Here is a 20,126-nt window from a genome sequence, read left to right on the forward strand (position 1 = left end):
TGAGGAGTAACAGTTCTCAAACTCTACTTCTTTTTACTGTTGCACCCAGCCAACATGTCTATATTTTTCGTACCTTGTATGGACTTGTTTGCTTTATTCTTTTTATACTATTTTACATTGCTTGTAACGGCTGTACATTATTGAAATGGTCAATAAAAACCTTTGTTTAAAAAAAAAAAAAAAAAAAAAAAAAAAGCTTTTCAGTGTCTATCACCTGAAGGCAAGAACCTGTAACCCAGGGTCTAGGAATACTTTCCTTGTGTCCTGTACTGCGCTCCAAAATTATAGAATTTGCTTTCAGATCAAAAGTCATAATCGCACACAAAGGGCAGCGCAAGAGGGGGACACACAGAGCAAAAGCAATGTCTTTTCCTCCTTCCACAGTGGTGATTGACAGCAACTCTGTTCAACTTATGCTGCCTGATCTAGGAACGCTGCACGTACAATTGTAGTACAGAACAGGAGTTCACACATAAAGGGGATTCCATAAGTCTCGGGAGCACAGGGGGGACATTGTAAAACTAGCACAGCTAGGGGACTCATTCAAAAAGTAAACAAAGCAAGTACATGCAAGTTGTATTATTATCAGTTTTATGAAAAAAATAGACTTTAATGTCACTCATCATTTCTAATGAGTAATGGACACTTGTGACCATCAGAAGTTATTGTTCCCTGGCAGAAAAGGGTATAAGGCTGTTCATTAGCACATTTGTATATCAGGTGAAATAGTTTGACCTCAGCAGAACCCCTGATAGTCGTGCCACATCCCGATTTAAATAGAAGAAGTAAAATTCCCCTGCTGATGGGACTTTAAAGGCACTTGCAAAAATAACAAAAAATGTAATATAATAATCTAATTTTTATTAATGAAAAACAAAGACATTAAAGCAAAAACCATTAAAAAGAGCAAGCAGTGTGTTCCAGAAACTACACAAAATGCAATAGATGATCAGATTTATAGCAAAATGTATACCCAATGCATTTAGAAGCGGATGTGCTGCTTCTTCAGGGGTGACACTGATGGCTACAACTGTTCCTATGCATTGTTTGCAAACTTTAAAAACAAGCAGTCAGCAGTCGGCTGCCCGATGGATCACCATAGTTCAAATGTCAAGGAGTAGTATTTCACCAGCAATTTTACCACAAGGGGCTATGCGCCAAGTGATGGACCTCATGGATGACTGAAGTCCAAAAAAAGTCAGGATCCCTTGATATTTTGGAAGATCAAAGATCTAAGCAATTGCTGCAGCTGCCTGCTGTGAGCTCCATGTTCAATTTTTGATCTTCCAAAAAATCACCAGGGGAATTTTCCTTCTTTGTATATCAGGTGAGTCAGGGTGCTCTGTGATCCTAAGGCTCGGTTCACACTGTTACGACGTCCGAGTCCTGCAACTTGACCCTGCGACTTACTTTCGACTTGGATGTTTTTTTTTTAGAAGCCTGTACAAGGGCTGAAAATTGCACCCAAGTTGGACCAAAGTAGTACAAGGACCTTTTCTAAAGTTGGAGCGACTTGTGTAGCGTCAGTTAACCATTAGCCGAATGATGGATATAGCGCAGACGGCTAGTTCTTGGAGGCCGTCATATGTGCTCTGTGACCAGTGTCCGGAGGACACTGCTAATCACAGATCAGGGAAAAGAGCCAATCAGCGGCTCTTTACCACAGGGGACATCAGTGTCCAATTACAGCTGATCACGGATGTACATAGAAGCCGATTATCAGCACTCTTTTCCTCATGCAAACATGCACGAGGAGCGGAGAAGAGAGCTGATGACCGGCTTCTCTAAAAGGGACGTGTACACTTATAATCAGGGCACTGATTATCAGTGTTCTAATTATCCATGTAGTCCCACCAGTGCTGCCAGTGTGTGCCCATCAGTGCTGCCAGTGTGTGCCCATCACAATAATCATTATGTTACTGTTTATTCTCTAAAAAACTAGCACACTAGCAGACGGCATGTTGGTAGGACAGAGGAGTATTTCTACAACACTTCTTTGTTGGTAGATTTGATCTAATGACCATTATTGCAGACTGGGAGCAATTGTTTTTTGTTCACATTAACAGCGGTAGTAGTAGCCAGTCACAGAAAGATTGAAGTTATGCGAATATTCACTGTCTTCATATAATAATCAAGTGTTTGCTACAGTATATGCATTGTGTAGGCCTGCCCTTGTGCTGCAGGGACCTTCTTTCACTTGATATTCAGATCATCCACTTGGTAGTGTCAGAGGAGGTCTGAGTCAGACACACTGCTTGCAATATAAAAAAAAAGTGATTTGTGTTGCTGGTATTGGGGCTGATCTATTCTTGATACAGAGAAGTTTGGAAAATGCTAATCTGTGGCATTGAAAGTCCCAAGGGCTGAAGGTTTGATCATTTTTTATTTTTGCTCACTAAGCTGGGAAGTTGATTGCATTTAAAGAGAATTAACAAAGTATTGTTGAATCATCAAGCCCATGCAATTTACATAACATAAAACAAGGTCTTCAAAGCTTCCTGTAGTGAAATGTGATTAGAACACCCCTGTGCTTTGCCTACTTACATCTGTTGTTGACAGGCTATGTTTAATATCTTTTGAATGCAAAAATGGCGGTGTCACTAAAGAGGCTGTTTCTTAATTACTGTAATTCTTTTGAATACTGAAGTCTCCACATTCCTAAGGGATGCCCTTTTTTTTTTTTTTTTTATTATTTTATTTAAAGTCTCTATGTTCGGTTTTTGGGCCTCTTTCAGACGTGCGCTGATGCCCACTCACCAACATTACTACAGCTGTCATATTGGGACAAGTGGCTGTGTCCATGCAGCCGCTGCATACCAATAGACATAAATAGACTGTGATCCTATCTACTCACAAGGCAGACACAGAAAAGCAATTGCAGTACTTTCTGCATATGAAATGTTCCTTATGAGTGTTCTGTAAAATTAAAAAAAGTAAATGTGTGAGCCTTTAGGGAGAAATAGGGCCAAAGATCTTTTTGGCCTACTTTTCCTGTGGGTCACAGGAGTGCCATTAGTCCCTATGACCCGTATTTAGCTTGATTACGCCTATATGCAGTCCCAGGGGGTATACACCCACTCTGCTATAGGCACTCAGTTTTTTTTTTATTCCTAGTCAGAAGGACCTAGTTCCTTGCTGGGATCTTCGGTCCTGGCAATTTTTTCCTTTTTAATGGATTTTTCTATTTTTCCTGTGAGAATCTACAATCGACTGCTGGACTGGGTGAGGACCTGGATATTATTTAAATACCAATGGTCACCCCAGTCTGGCCAGTGAGCGCGTGCAGGCCACATAGCCCCACTCACTGGACGGGGGCTGGCCTGAGAATTACTGTTAACATCTCGCGAGGTCGCATACGACCTGGCCTCGGTCTGAGTCGCAGTATTCCTCCTGGCCGACAGCCCTTGCATTTCGATGGAGAGGAGGTTCTCTGGAGCAGTGCCCACCCTGTTCCTGGTATGGTAAGTAGCTGCCCCCCTCTCCCCCTAGAGAGTTTCAGAGTGGATGTGGGCCCCTCCCTGGGATGGTCGAACCCCCGGGTTCTCCTCCTTCCATGCAGCATCCCCCCTCTCTTGGTGGTTCCTGCAGATCGCTCGCCCCCTTATCTGTTTACCCTCTCTTCCCCATTGGGTGGCCATACCACCTTTTGAGGTCGGTTTGAGCTGGCAATGGGGGTGAGGAGGGGCGTGCCACCCCCCGACCGGACGGTCGGCTTTTGGGATGGGGCTGTACCGCGTGGGGGGGCTTCTGCTAGGGCCCCCCTTCCTGCTGGTGCCGTTTTTGGGGGTCCAGGGACTCCTCCTGGGCCCCCGGGAGCCATGTGGTGGCACGTGGGACTGCCATTTTCTTGTAGCCTGTGTGCTGTAGATTCGGCGGCCATGTTTGTATAGCCCTGGTGGCCATTTTCTAGTGGTTTCTCATTGCTAATAGCGGAGGCCATGTCTGTGAAGCATATATGGGCGATGATTTTGGTGGTGGAAGCCCCTCCTTATCTCCTGGTACTGACTCCTGGATCTTTCTCTTCCTGATTGCCGCATGTGTGTGCAGACAGCCTTGTGCTGTGGTGCCTGATCGGTGGGTGGTTAGTCTGGTGGGGTTCTCTTGCGCTCTCTCTCTGCTAAAGGATCTGTGGGTGCTCTGTGCCTGGCAACCTGTGGTGCTGACAGCGCCATGGGGGTGTCCCTAGCAGTGTGTTTACACCTTTTTTTGCGGGTCCCTCTTTTTCACTAATGGAGTCCCTGGACACCTTTCCCTACCTGATCCCCTCTCAGAGGTTGCCGGGTGCCAACAATCCCTTACTGCACTGACGGCGGTCCTGGAGTCTTTGGTGTCCAAGGTGGATTTGGTCCTGGGTAAACTAACTAGCAAAAAGCGTCCCCCGCCTTTACCTGCCCCACCTGTCTCATCGGATTCTGAATTTGATTTGGCCACTGCAGATGTGAGTCACCCTGCTCGGTCTGTCCACACACCGTGATTTCTCAGATTTCTCAGATAGTGATGATTTCTTTGCTTCTGTAGCCATGCATGAAAAGGCGCTGGTGGATGCACTGATTGTATCTGTGCGTGAGACTTTAAAAATGGAGGATGTGGCTGCTGCCACATCAGGGTCGTCGTTTCCTTTTGGCACCTACAAGCCCTCCAAAGCGGCAAGGGTGTTCCCCTTTCCCGCTTACTTTGACAGAATTGTCCCTAAACAGTGGGGTTGTCCAAAATGTCCCCTTGTGGTCCCTTAGCGTTACCCTTATGAGGACTCCCTGCTTAAAAAGTGGACTGTCCCACCTGTGGTGCACTCTCCGGTTTCTTGTTTAAACAAAAGCAACCATGATTCCGGTTGAGGAGTCCCCTGCATTTAAGGACCCGGCTGACAGAAAAGCGGAGGCTGTGTTCCCCCATATGTACACTGTGGCTGGTTCGGCACTTAGGCCGGTTTTACTTTTGCCCTGGTGTCGCAATCTGACCGAGTGGGCTAAGCTTTTACGGCGGGACCTGGAGGGGGAGCATCTTTCCCCTGCCTTTGCTGAGCGTGAGGACCCGTTGGTCCAGGGGCTCCACTTTGTCTGTGATGCCTTGGATGCCGCTCCTCTGATTGGGAGACTATCTGTATCAGCAGTGGTCCTTAGGCGTGTTATTTGGCTTAAATGCTGGTCTGCGGATGAGACTTCTAAGAAGGTCTTATCCGATCTCCCCTTTCTGGGGGATCGCCTGTTTGGAGCTTCCCAGGATGACATCAATAAGGGTCTCACAGCAGGGAAAGAGTACCTTTCTTCCACAGGCTAGTAAGGGCAAGGAGCCCCGTCATAGATGTTGTCCATCCTTCTCTGCTCATAAGAAGTTTTTTTGTCCCTCAGGGTCTCAAGACAAGGGATCAAAACCCTTCAGGGCCTCCTCCGGAGGATCCAATAAAAACCTGGTCTGGCAAGCCGAGAGCAGGCTTTTTCAGATCTGTGGACAAGGCTCCCTCAGCATGAAAGGGCGCTCTCATCTGTATGTGGGGTGGGGGGATTTCTTTGCTGGTTTCTGAACCTTTTGAACCTCCCTGGTACAGGACAAGTGGGTCCATAAAGTCATACGATCCGGCTACAATTTCAAGTTTTGGAGGAGCTCAGCTATGTGAAAAGAACTGAATTTATTCTTTATTGAGAAGAGGAGATTAAGGGGGGGATATGATCAACATATATAAATACATAGTAAAAAGGAATGGTCTAGCACTCGCAATTGTAAACACCTCCATCCCTAAAATATACGAAAACAACAGAGAGGTGGCCCTAACGGGACTTTGAATGAGGTTGAATACAATAGTCATAGAAGGTCAAAAAGTAAATGTTATTATCAGATAAAAATATATGATAAATGTAGGCATAAATGTATATACATAACCACAGGCATGATTGCAAGCATATAAAACATGTTTAGCATAGTGGAAAAATAGCAGCATTGCAGCAATTTAGACATAGTGACAGCATATCAACATAGATATTGCATGACAATAAATAATTGGTATAAAAAACTCTATGCGTTTCGTGGGTCCCTACGCCCACTCATCAGGAGTATATAGGTGATTCTGTCTAAAAATGAACAAATGTAAATGTCTGCTATGCGTTAAGTTGAACAGAAAATATAAAGATTCAACAAATGTGTAACCCAAATAGGGAAACCACATTTACATCTAACTTAATCAAACTGGTATGCGCTGCCAAAGGAGGGGGTATCAACGTCTCATCCGGGAGCTGAAGGGGCAAGACCATGCCGCAACACAGTGGGGAGCCAGGTGAGGAAAGATATGTGATAAAAGAGGGGGGGAGTATTTTTGATGATTGTAGATAAAGTGACACTGGCTGAAAATACATAAATGAATATATCAGAATATCAGACTATGAAAAAATATTAATGGTAATAATATATAATAATATTAATAATATATCTTTATTGTATCACAAGGTGATACCAAAAAAGGGGAGGGGGTATTATGTATGAAAAGTATATTTCAGCAGAGCCAGTGTCAAAATCAAAAAAGGGGAAGGGAGAGCATGACCAGAAAAAGAAAAAACAAAAAACGGGGGGGAGGCTTTGAACCCCCCCAAAAAAAAGTGCTGATCTTAGTGCATATGAGAAGCAAAAAGAGTAATAAAAGTGCTGTGACATAAAGGTTTGAGTGAAGAAAGTGAGTGGGCTCGTTGAATGTATAAAAACATTAGTTGAATTAACACATGCAGGAAGTGTTGATAGTACAAGATGAAACTGATACAAAGTAGCGATGTGATGAAAATGTAAACAGATCGAGACAAGTATTGGTATAAGAAGCATGGAGTGATAACTGAACTTAGACAAGAAAAGCCAAGGGAAGTGAAAAAGCAGCAAGGAGTGAAAAGACAAAGATACAGGATGTTCCTTGAGACGGGAGCTCAAGGTAGTAGAAAAGACAGGGTGAATAGAGGAAAGTGTGCAATAGCCAATGAGGTGACCAAAGAGGAAAAATAGAAAGAAATCAGAACATGAGAGCATGAAGTGTAGAAAAAAGAAGTGGTTCCTCACCTGAATTAGCACATGGGCTGCATGCACGTCTCATCCCTAAAGTCATGTATGCGGTAGGACAGACACAAGCTAAGGCTCATGTAGGTCAGCATGGAAAAAGCCAGCAGCAGCTGGCAACCATGACCGTGAGTTTGAATACACCGCCACCACGTGCAAACGCCGCTGTTGCAGAGGTACACGTAGTAGGCAGGAACATGACGCCGATATATAGGTGGCTCCTCCCAATTAGGGAGGAGTCAGCAAGGGATAAAAAATCTCCCTATAATATATCGCAGCTCCCGGAGTAGATCCGAACTTACCACCAGAGGGAGCGCATATACCAATGAGATTATGTTTGAAGTGCATCTGCACAGATGGAAATATATAAAAATAAGTTGATAATGGGGTTATGAATAAAAATATATATGACTACTTGGATCCATACTATGGTGTTGTATGGGTCAGACTACAGCAGTGTGAGACCATAGGCGGGCCGTGGGTGTCTTCCACCCGGGGGATACTAGTAAAAAGGAATGGTCTAGCACTCGCAATTGTAAACACCTCCATCCCTAAAATATGCGACGCTTCGACACTTGGCTCCTCTGGTGCAGTCTCTATTGCCGCCTTGGGATCTCAATTTGGTGCTTTCAGTCCTCCAGAAACCTCCTTTTGAAAATCTTAGGGAGGTTCCCCTGCTTACGGTATCCATGAAGGAGACCTTTTTGGTGGCAATCACTTCTGCGCGCAGAGTGTCGGAGCTGGCGGCGTTGTCTTGACGTTCACCTTACTTGGGGGTTCACAGAGATAAGGTGGTTCTTCGCCCCTGTCCGTTGTTTCTTCCAAAGGTTGCCTCTGATTTTCATTTGAATGAAGACATTGTGTTGCCTTCCCTGTATCCCAGGCCAAAACATCATAAGGAAACTGCCTTGCATTCCTTGGATGTGGTTCGGGCAAATAGGGTGTACCTGGCAGCTACAGAGTCTTTTAGGAAGTCAGACTCAATATTTTTGCTCACGGACAGACCTCGGAAGGGGTTGTCTGCTTCTGCTGCGACCATTTCCAGATGGATCAGACAGACAGTGTTTCAAGCCTATTCAATCAAGGGTCAGGTTCCTCTTTTCCCTGTTAACAATTGCAAGTAGGTAGGTGTCGAGGCTGATAGCGGCACAATGGCCACATCCCAGATTTATACAATAAAAAAAGCACAAAAAGTCCCACAGGCATTTTAAGGGCATAGGCCAGCCAAAGAAGTAGGTAAAAAAATCTAACAATTTTTATTCAAAATTACACATGAGTAAAAGAGTGGGGGATAGCCCCAACCAAATGTTAAAACAAAATAGACACAATGCCAAAAATATGCTTGTGGTCTAGAACATATAATTGGTCTCATATAGTAGATCAAACTAATTGTAGTTCATATGGACATCCTGACATGTTTCCAAATCTGAGATGATTTTTTCTTTAGGAGAAGATCAGAGCAAAAATATTATTCTACAAATGCAACATACATGTATTAGTATTGTACATAAAGTGAAACCTCTAGACCAAAAAACATCCATCAATGTTATTGGAACATGCAGACAGACCGCCATACGTACAATGTGGTAGTGTCAGTATTTTATTTATGGAAGGTTGCCCGGGGCTCTTATAGCTGTCCTTTCTGAAAGAGCAGGGGGGAAGGGATTGGGGTGGAAGGAGAAGGAAGACAGTAAAGAATCTAGAGTATAATATACCCCCCAAACAATATTTGGATGACGCCAGGCCTGTAGCAGCTAGCTATAGTTGCTGCATGTCTGCTGGTATGTTTTTCAGATTTGCTCACATGAACCACCCCAAAAGGGGAAAGGAAGCTGATCTGGAAAAAGGAGAAAAAAGAAAAAAAAAAAGGGGGGGGGGGATAGAGGGAAAGGAAGACTGTTTATAATGTATGGCAATAATATAGTGAGGTAAACAAGGACTTGCATGACTGTTGATCCATACATACCTGTATCATAGCGATTCCATAGGGAGATAACGGGGACCTGACCATGGATGTGGTAAGCATAGAGCATCCCTATATATGTGTCCGAGGTTGATTGGTATCAATGTATATCAATTTCACCTGTGTGGTGTCCTCATAGCTTGAAATTTTGGTCTGATAATTACGTGTATACATGTTATACCATCTTCCCCTGTAGAGAGATCTCCATGGCTTCCGGCTGGTTCACCAGTCGCAGTGGCGTCCGGTGCCACCGTGCATGTATCGCAAGGTGGCGTCAGACACCAGCAAACTGCCGACACGCATATGGGAGCGGCGTCACTGACAAAGTGACACAGTCTTTGCGCCGTGGAAGAAGATGGCACCCGTAACTGAGGCCATCCCTGGAGCACATGACACAGCCCCTTGTAAAAAGGCCCTACACGTCAGAGTGCGGGGCCTGCGCGTCCTGGGGGGCAAGACCGCTGCACCAGCAAAGGGGGCCAAGTGGACACCTGGTGAATTACAGGAATAAAAAAAGTACATAATCATAGATAGTCACTTAAAAATAAATGCCAAAAGAGATATATAGAGTGGCCCCCCTATACCATTTGGGTGGGGCTGTCCCCCACTCTTTTACCCATGTGTAATTTTCAGTAAAAATTGTTGAATTTTTATATACTGTCTACTACTTTGCCTACTTCTTTGGCTGGCCTATGCCCTAAAAATCCCTGTGAGACTTTTTGTGCTTTATTTTTTTTCCCCTGTTAACGGTGCACTCCACTAGGGCGCTTAGTGCTTCCTGGGTCTTCCCTCATCAGGTCAGTGATGCAGGTTTGCAAGGCGGCTACTTGGTCGTCTGTGCACACCTTTACAAAATGTTATAAAGTGGATGTGTTGGCATCTGCGGATGCTTCTTTTGGCCGCAAAGTGTTTCAGGCTGCTGTTTAGACTAGAGGACCTGATCCTCTTTGAGAGTGTATTGTTTTTTTCAGGTGAGCTCCAGTTGTTCTCGGTTGAGCTCCGTTACCTGGATGGCTATGGTTTAGCCTTGGGGAATTTTTCTTTCTGCTTTTCTCACCCCTAATGTTTAACACTGCTTTGGGATGTCCCAATGGTTAAGAAGATCAGGAGCTGTGTCCGTTAATGAGCGATAGAGAAAATTTTTTTAATTTTTGTATTACCGTAAAATCCATTTCTCTGATGTTCATTGACAGACACAGCACCCACCCCTCTGTGGAGTTGGATTTCTTCTGACACTGCTTGTGAAAAAACAGAGTGCCTAAAGCTGAGAGTGGGAGTATTCCCCCCCCTGGGACTGCCCAAAGGCGTAGTCATGCTTTTTTTCTGCCTAGTGTCCTACTCCTGTAGGAGGCAGTATAACCCCAATGGTTAAGAAGATCAGGAGCTGTGAACATCAGAGAAATGGATTTTACGGTAAGACAAACTATTTTTATCAAGCCGGGTGAATTTTGAACAGTTTATGGGGGCCTTAAGAATCCAATTGCAATTAATGCCCACTTTAATTGACACTAAACACACACTTTTTAATTTACATTGTCCTTTCTATTTCTGTATATGGATGATGGTACTGTAATTATTTTAATAAAAAAATAAATAAAAGCTGTCAGGTGAACCAGATCTTTCTCAGTCTGTTTGCAGGGAAAAAAAAACTGCCTTTGGAATATGCAGTAAAAATAAATAATATCAATATACTGTTTTAAATAGTCATACTAGAACAAGAGGGAGGTGATTCCTCCATCAATCTACATGTCATTTTCCTCTCCCATTGTGTTGAGCTGGTTAGTTGGCATTGAAGAGGGAAGGAGTGGGCTGTATTTTACCACTGTATATACACCCACATGTGTGACTCTATAGTCACATGGGCTGCTCAGATGTGTTAGGGAGGAAATGCTCAGCATAGAAACTCACTATAAACTGAGCATGTGCTGAGTTGCCAACACTGCTCTGCAAAATCCCTACCTAAATTGGGGACATGTACAGAAGGGGGGAGATGGAGAACAGCAGGAGTGAGTGAGTATGAACAGCATGTAATACACCATTTATTGATAGTTTTTATGATGTGGGTTTAGTGACACTTTAATGGGGACTATCAGATCACTCAATTATTTCCAATGCAATCCTGCTCCACGGATGCCATGATACAATAAGAGCACCCTGTCTATATAGAATTGGAACAGATTTTATCTGTCATTCAGGTGTGAAAGGAGGTGGCTAAAGTAACTAGTAAAACCTGCATAAAGTTAAAGAAAATAGCCAGAGTGCTTTCCTTTTAAGAATTTCAGCATATTTTATATTTTTTTGGCACCGTTTTAGTTTGTCTCCTACTGAAAATATATACAGTACTAATATTTTTATCATTTTATTTTACAGACATTGTGATTAACAACGCAGGGTAAGTAACTTGTCAGCTATTTGCATCTATTTCATCAATATCCAGCTGGGAAGAAGCAGTGCACTCCAGTAATTTATGTTTTCCGGTAAATAATGTGCAAACCGAGTGCTCACGTAGCTAACTTTGGAAATGCGAATTCACCTTTTTCTGGGTTGATGTTCTCTGTTCTGCTCTCTAGTGTGTACAGATTAGCATTGCGTTCTGCTGCTTTGCTTCTCATCTTGCTGCTTTCCTGTCATCTATGTAGCAATGTGCTGGATAATGATCTAGGACAACACCTGTGTAAAACTGACTTAGCAGACTCATCCAACAAGAGAGTTTCTATACAGACACATGCAGATCATTATTTATTAAAAAAGAAAAAAAACTCACTTGCTGATTTAGTTTTATGACTTGGGTTTGTTTACTTTATCAATCAGTATGAGTTGGTACAATTCTCAGGCACCAAGTTGTTTTATGTTAAAAATTTTAGAGAATATGGTAATTCACTCAGGCCCCTTTTACACGGCCTGGCTCCGCTGATCCCCGCTGAGCAGGCGGATGACAGGTCCGTGTCCGCGTCCGCTCTCTGAGCAGACACAGTCCCGCTCTCCCCTATGGGGAAATCGGATGAAAACTGACCACCTATGCAGAAGTCTGGCATTCCCCCCTATTGAGTCAGACAATCGCTCTGCAAACGGCAAAGCTCACGCTCCCCACTGATTGAAGAGCTCTTTCCCTGATTCAGCAGGGGGTGAGTTGGATCGGGCGGCACTGCGAGGGCTTCGTTTTAAGGTAAGTATTTCATAATGAGCTAGTATGCGATGAATACTAGCTCATTATGCCTTTTGTCTTTACAGGTTTTTTTTCTCATTTTTTATGAGGGTTTACTTCCTCTTTTTAATTGATTATTATTTTTTAATGATTTGTTTTGCACATCAATCATACTTTTTTATATTGATCGTTCACAGATAAGCTTATATGGATTACAAATGACTTTGAATGTATATGTTCTTTATTTATCTTCATTGCTGATTGATAGGTTGTGCATATTGGTTCCATGTATTGTTTTTTTATTGATTATTTTTTACATTTGCATCAAATGCAATATTTACACATTGTCTGCATTTTTGGTTAGTTTGCACCTTTAATAGTTTTCGTTTGTATGGAGACAAATGCAATTTGACACATTTTAGAACAGGGGTGTCAAAATCCAATTTCATTGCAGGTTGCAGGCCACATCAGTATTTTGGTTGCTCTCAATGAGCTGGTTGTATCTGTAAGACTAGATATTGGGAGCACCCACCCCTTACATTAGATGTTAAAAGCCCCCCCCCCCCCATCAGAGGTCAAGTGTCCCTCACCCTCCCTTACATCACAGTGCAACCACCTTACCTTCTGCTGCTGCCAGGAACAAGCTGGAGGCGGAGTTGGGAAGCAGAAAGTGCAGGGTCTGGAGGAGGATCATAGGAGGGCCAGAGTCAGCTGGCAGAGTCTGCTGAATGCTGAGGCCAGGGGAGGCAGAGAGGAGGGGATGCCGTGGCTGCAGAGAGAGGCTCAGGATCTGTAGGAGGAGCTCTATCCTCCTCTCTGCTGCCAACTGCTGAGACAGGGTGGGGCAGAGACGAGCCTCTCCGCAGATGAACAGAGAAGAGCGGGATCTGGCAGAGGAGATCTGTCCTCTCTGCTGCTGACTGCTGAGACAAGGTGGGGTTGGACATGAGGGGGGGATAACACATGTGTTTCAGAAGTTTTTTCTTTTTCTTTTTTTTGTTAGTGCGCCACGTTTTATACACTATATATTTCACATCCACTAATGTTCTTGCAACTTATTATTGTTCTTGATGCACAAATGTTTTTTCTATAATACTGTAGTGATGCACAGGCACGGAGGAAAGGGTCAGATCACTGGTGTCACAGAAGCTCGAGGAAAGCGAAAGACTTTTCTGCTGGGGATTGGGGAACTTTGTTAACAAAAATCAGTAACACATTCAGTACTTGCTGTTTCAATGCACGCTGGTATTGGTGTCATTGAAAAAAAAAAAAAAAACTACAATTGGGCTTTAATGTGGAAATATCTGTTTCTGTCCATGCAGTCATGCCTGCCATACTAATGAGTGTACTGCAAAGCTAACCATATCCATTGGAGAGCAGACAGGAAGATCTTTGATATAAATTTGTTGATCTTCGCTTGCATTTGTGGCATCTTGTGATACATATTGGAAATCCTGTATGGAAGGGAAAAGACAAACTGAAGGCCCATGCAGGGAATTTTGCTCCCGGCTTGTATAGGTTAAAAAAATAAGATCCGGAAAGAAAATGTGATCTTTTCAGAAATTCAAGTTTAATTTTAATGGCAGCATTGCTTTGGGCAAGTCTAGCTTAAGTAGATAGTACGAAGAAATGCACAGTGTGAGATAAACCAGCAGGCTTATATTGGGAGAAGTAGAGCTTGATCTTTGTCCTGTTCACCCCAGTTTATGAAGGGATCTATAAGTAGCTCAGTAAAGACTTCAGAAAATATTAGCTTTATACTATGTACAGAAAACACATTGCCTTATTTAGTACAAACAGCTTTTGAGAATTACTAAAAGGTGAACTATCTGTATCACCCTTCTGAAAATGATTTAAAGTGATATTAAACCCAAAAGCAAACATTTATTATATCCAGAGATGTATAGTAACTAAGTAGAACTACTTCACTACTTTACTTAAGTACCGAAAGGCGGTATCTGTACTTTCTTAGAGTAGAATTTTTTTCTCCTACTTCCACTTTTACTTTTATTTTTTCAATGATTTCAATACTTCTACTCCGATATTTTTTTTTTTGTGCTGCATAGTTACTCGTTACAATTATTAACATTACCACTGCCAGAACAGTAGATGACAGGTTTCATGAAGCTCAAAACATGTGTAAATCAGCACATACGAAAATAAATGCTACTGTATGTATAAATAAAAGCTGCATTTGAAATAATAAAAAACAATATGATGTTCAAACTTTTGACTTCTTTCTTTAATAACTATATAACACAGTACTTGTACTTTTACTTTCAGTACTTGAGTAGCAATTTTTTTTCAAAACTACTGGTACTTTTACTTTCAGTACTTGAGTAGCAACATTTTTAAAAAAACTACTTGCAATACTTAAGTACAAAAAATGTTGAATACTTTAGTACTTCTACTCAAGTCACTTTTTGATCGAGCACTTGTACTTTTACTCAAGTATGGGTTTCAAGTACTTTATACAACTCTGATTATACCACAGTTTACTAATTCTTAGATGTGACGGCTGTATTCATTTCCTTTTTTTAGGCTTTCCTTTATTTTCATTTGGTGATCCAGCCAGCAAGTCTATTGTTTTTCACAAGCCCTAAGCTTCCCAGTAGAATGCATCGGTTTTCATGGATGAGGCAAATCACTTGGCACTGGCAGGGGTGATTTAAAATTGTCATCTTTTATTTATTCATACAAAAACTTTTTCCTAAAAGGGGGGAAAAGCAGCTACAACTGATAATGTGTGAGCTAGAGTTTGGTTTCAAATTGTTAGTGTAAAGTGTAATTAAATCTGCTAGAGGTCCACCGAATGGAAATTTTGCTGCAGAAATCGAAAATTCAGGATGCATGAAACTAAAAAAAAAAAAAAAAAAAAAAAAAAAGCTGTCATTTTTGATCACTTGCCATCCGGGCCAATTCTGACATTTTTCTCATATATGTAAAAATCTTTTTTTTTTTTGATAGAAAATTACTTCAAACCCCAAACCTTTTTTATTTTTATATATATATATAATATATATAATTTTTTTTTTGTAGAGACCCTAGGAAAAAAAATGGTGGTCATTGCAATTTTATTTGTGCAGCAATTTTTCAAATGCAATATTTTTGGAAAGAAAAACTTCATGAATTTAAAAAAAAAAACATGAAAGTTAGCCTAATTTGTTTTGTATAATGTAAAAGATGTTACACTGTAAATAGTAAGTAATAGTAAATAGTAAGTGCAAAGGACTATTCAACCCAATAAAAACATGTGTAGCAAGTTTAGGATGCTGGAACAAAGGTACTACTGAGAGAAAGGTTTGGCATTGTAATTTGTTAAATATTTGAAATATTCCTTTCTTCTTTTGTTTCATGTAGTCATTTCCCTCCCTATTTTATTTAAAACCAAAAAAAGTGTTCAATTTAGTTGCACTTTAAGGCAAGGTTCACACTAGTGCAGCTGCAATTGATCCGATTTTCAATGTGATTATGAAGTGCAACTTAGTTGCGTTTTTGATACTACTGTATTTTTTGGTAAGGGAAGGAGACTGGCTGCTGGTTAAGGAGCTCGCACCCCCTGTCGTTCTAACAACCAATACTCCAGCTGTCGGCAGAATGTAAGCAAAGGAGCCAGTCAAAAAAAAAAATGCATGGGGTTCCCCTCATAATCCATACTAGGCAGAAAAAAAAGTCCCCCTCTCCCTTTCCCTGGACCATACCAGGCCGCAAGTCCTCAACATGGGCTCAACGACATTTTAATAGTAGCTCCCCTAAATTCTCACCTGAACCCAATTTCAATCCGTTGCTGTGCATGTGTGCAGTATCTCTTCTCCCCTCTTCCTGCACTCACAAGCTTGGAGCCACTGGCTCCTATTGCTGTCATTCAAAACGTGAGCGGGGGATGAAGTCAAGATAAGTAGGACATGTTTAATATTTTAATAAAAGAAAATTAAAGCTTTAGAATCACTTTAAGTTCCAATAAACTTTATATAATGTTGAGAATTCGTTCATGAAAATGCTACATGAATGGCTTTAAAGGGGTAACTTGTAACAGCAAGTGTGAAATAAAACCTCAACTAGGTAACAAATATCTTTTGATTATACCTTTTTTTTTTTTTTTTTAATAACTGTTGAAAATTTTGCAAGGGAAAAATACAAAAAACAGACTCTGCACTGTAAGCGCAACTACCATATTTTCCGGCGTATAAGACGACTGGGCGTATGATGACCCCCCCTAATTTTCAAGTTAAAACATAGGTTTTGGGCTATACTCACCATATAAGGCAACACCATTGAAAAACATCAGATTTCTCATAGATCTCCAAGGTACCCTAGTACTGTAATACATGTAATCTCTCATAATATCTCCAAGGTACCCTAAGTATTACCGGTAGATGTAATCTCAAGACGCGGGCTGTGTGGGAATCCTGTATCGGTACACCGTATGTACCGTAGCTTCGGCTACATACAGGGTACCGCGCTGAGCCAATCACAGTGAGCGATGTATTCTATTATTGAATGCAAAGCCTGCTCGGATTGGAAGAGTCAGAGAAGCGGGCTGATGTTACTCCACCAATCCGAGCAGGCTTTGCATTCAATAATAGAATACATTGCTCTCCCTGATTGGCACAGCACGGTACACTGTATGTAGCCGAAGCTACGGTACATACGGTATGCCGGTACAGGAATTCCACACAGCCAGCGTCTTGAGAGATTACATCTACCGGTAATACTTATACTTAGGTTACCTTGGAGATATTATACTTGGCGTATAAGACGACCCCCCCATTTTTGGGGGATTTTTGTGAGGTTCAAAAGTGGTCTTATACGCCAGAAAATACAGTATTTATGTTCAGAAAAACACAAACAACCGTGGAGGGTAAACCGCGTACATCAAAAGTGTGTAAAAGAACAATCCTACAATCGTGCCAATTATACCTTTTTAAAATCCTAATTTTTTGTTGACATTCAAAAATAACTTTTGTTCCCACTATCCTCCCAATTATCTGGTCCTCTGCAAGGCTGATGGCACAAGACAGATGATTCAGCATGGTGGTCCGAATGAGGGGCCTCTAATAGTTTAACATTCTCTTGCTGCTAATTGGCACTTTGCCCTTTACCGTTGGTGCCCAAAGAAGGGGTGTACAGGTATTGTATTGCGTGTGCTCAGTGGGGAAAAAAAGTAAAAAAAAATTTCTTCCAAATAGATTAAAGCAAATCCAAGGAAGTCCTATCTTGCATCATTATTATTAGGGTTGCATCAGTGCTGTGATAATAAGCATTTGCACAAGTATCGGTACTCATGCAAATGCACCAATAGTAGATTCTCCTACTAGAAAAAAATCTAGATCTATTAATTACAAACGGTTCGGGTCTAATCTCAGATGTAGAAGTACGGGACAACTTGAGTTCTAACGATTACAGGGTGATTACATTTAAAGTAAATCATAGGACAGCAAGGCACGAGGGGAACATAAGGACTCTAAACTTCAGAAAGGCAAACTTTCCTAAAATGTGCTCAATAATAGAGGACACAGACTGGCACCTAACCCTAGGATCATTGAACACTGAGGAAAAATGGGAATGCTTTCAGAACAAATCAAACAAAAAAGTCGCACAGTGCATTCCAATGGGTAAAAAATTTAGAAGAGCCTAGGTCAAACCAGGGTGGCTAAACCGTAATGTAAAAATGCTTATTAGAGCAAAAAAAATGGCCTTCAAGAAATATAAAATGGAGGGGACATTATCGGCTTTCCACCAATAAAAGGAATCTAACAAATGTAAAAACGGAATCAGGATGGCTAAAAATGACTTCGAGAGACACATAGAAGAAGAGAGTAAAAAAAAAAACCCTAAGAAATTCTTTAAATACATTAATAGCAAAAAAGCGAGGTCCGAGCACATTGCGCACATAATTAACAATGATGGGAGGATGGTTACAGAGGACACAGAGAAGGCAACTGTGCTAAATACTTTCTTCTCCTCGGTTTTTACACACAAAAAAGGAGGGCTATATACAGACCAGGATTGTCTGGTTAGCGCAAAATCACAAGACTTGCCGCAGTGGCTAACAGAGGGCGAAATCAAGGAAAGACTTGATAACATTAACACTAATAAATCACCAGGATCAGATGGCTTGCACCCAAGAGTACTCAAGGAACTCAGGGTTATTTCTAGACCGTTGTTCCTAATCTTCGCAGACAGTATATCAACAGGAACTGTACTAGGGGACTGGAGGAAAGGCAATGTGATACGAATATACATAAAAGGGAGGAGGGAAGGGTTGATAAGGGACTTTATCCAAGAATTTTTCTAAGGTCAACAGTATCATCAGCAGTAATCAACACGGGTTAACAAAAGGACGTTCTTGCTAAACCAGTCTGTTAACATTTCACGAGGAGGTGAGCTGTGAACTAGATAGGGGGAGGCCAGTGGATATGGATTTTGCTAGGGCATTCGATACAGTTCCCCACAAATGCTTAATCTACAAACTAAGGTCTGCACGCATCGACCTCAAGGTTTGTTCTTGGATAGAAAACTAGTTACATGGGCGTGTCCAAAGGGTGTTGATAAATAACGCGTACTCAGACTGGTCGGGAGTGGTAAGTGGGGTCCCCCAAGGCTCAGTCCCGGGACCAATTTAGTTAAATTTATTCATCAATAACATAGAGGCCGGAATCAGTAGCTCAGTCTCAGTTTTTGCAGATGACACAAAAATATGCAGGGCAGTAACTTCTCATCAAGATATAGAAATCTTACAGAATGACCTGAACAAAATATCAGAGTGGGCAACTACAAGGCAAATGAGATTTAATGTAGAGAAATGTGAGGTATGCACTTGGGTGCAAAAAACAAACGCAAATTTTGCTCTAGGGGGGGAACCTCTGGGGGAATCCAGAATGGAAAAGGATTTGGAGGTTCTAGTAGATGATAGACGTAATAGAGAAGTAATAGCATGCAATGTCAAGTTGCAGCTGTCAAAGCCGGCAGAATATTAGTGTGCATAAGGAAGGGGATATATTCTAGAGACAAGGCTATAATCCTACCACTTTATAAAACACTGGTCCGGCCACACCTGGAGTATTCTGTCCAGTTCTGGTCGCCAAACCATAGAAGGGATGTGCTGGAACTGGAGAGAGTCCAACGAAGGGCAACTAAACTTATTCGGGGATTGGAGGACCTTAATTACGAGAAGCGATTACAATCGCTTAATTTATTCTCCTTGGAGAGATGGCGCCTGAGAGGGGATATGATAGCCATTTACAAATACCTCAATGGTGATTCCAACATAGGTAAAAAACGATTTAGACTGGAGGAGTGCAAGAGGACACGTGGCCACACAATGAGATTGGAGGAGAGGCGGTTAAACCTTAAGCTGCTTTAGGAGTTCTTCACTGTAAGGGCAGTGAGAATGTGAAATGATCACACACACACACACACACACACACACTGAACTGGATGGACTGTTGTCCTTATTCAACCTCAACTACTATGTAACTATTTAGAAACTGATACCTTCAGACTTGGTTCTTTCAGCTTTCAGTGGGGTTCCTCTGGCTGGCTGGCACTTTCCCAGACGCCATCCCCGCCACATCCTCTCCTCCAGCTATCACTTTTGCTGAGTGCATCCCTGCCTCCACCTCTCCTCTGGCTGGCTGTCACTTTGCCAGACGCCATCACCCCTGCCTCTCCTCTAGCTGGCTGTCCCTTTTGCTGAGTGCCATCCCCTTGCCTTTTCCTCTCCTCCAGCGGGCTTTCACTTTGCCAGGTACCATCCCTGTCTCCTTTTCTCTTCCGGCCGGCTGTCACTTTATCGGGTGCCATTGCCGCCCCTCCTCTCCTCCAGCTGGCTGTCACTTTTGCCTAGTACCACCCCACTCCTCCTCCTCTCCTCTGGCCGGCTGTCACTTTGCCGGGTGCCATCCTTGCTTTCTCCTCCCCTCCGGCTGGCTGTCTCTTTGCTGGGTGCCATCCCTGCATCCTCCTTTCCACCGGACGGCTGTCACT

At 42.3% G+C, this 20,126-nt stretch overlaps 1 protein-coding gene across 2 annotated transcripts in view; it reads left to right on the forward strand.

The window, feature by feature from the left end:
• HSD17B4 (hydroxysteroid 17-beta dehydrogenase 4) overlaps positions 1-20,126 on the forward strand; it is a 544,183-nt gene that overhangs the window by 149,338 nt on the left and 374,719 nt on the right. For both annotated transcript variants that reach the window (XM_082251744.1, XM_082251745.1), the window contains exon 5: positions 11,363-11,384. In XM_082251744.1, the coding sequence (XP_082107870.1) occupies positions 11,363-11,384 (22 nt within the window). The remainder of the gene's footprint in view (positions 1-11,362; positions 11,385-20,126) is intronic.

The sequence above is a fragment of the Pelophylax lessonae genome, assembly GCF_965119305.1.
Source record: "Pelophylax lessonae genome assembly, chromosome: 1".
NCBI lineage: Eukaryota > Metazoa > Chordata > Amphibia > Anura > Ranidae > Pelophylax > Pelophylax lessonae.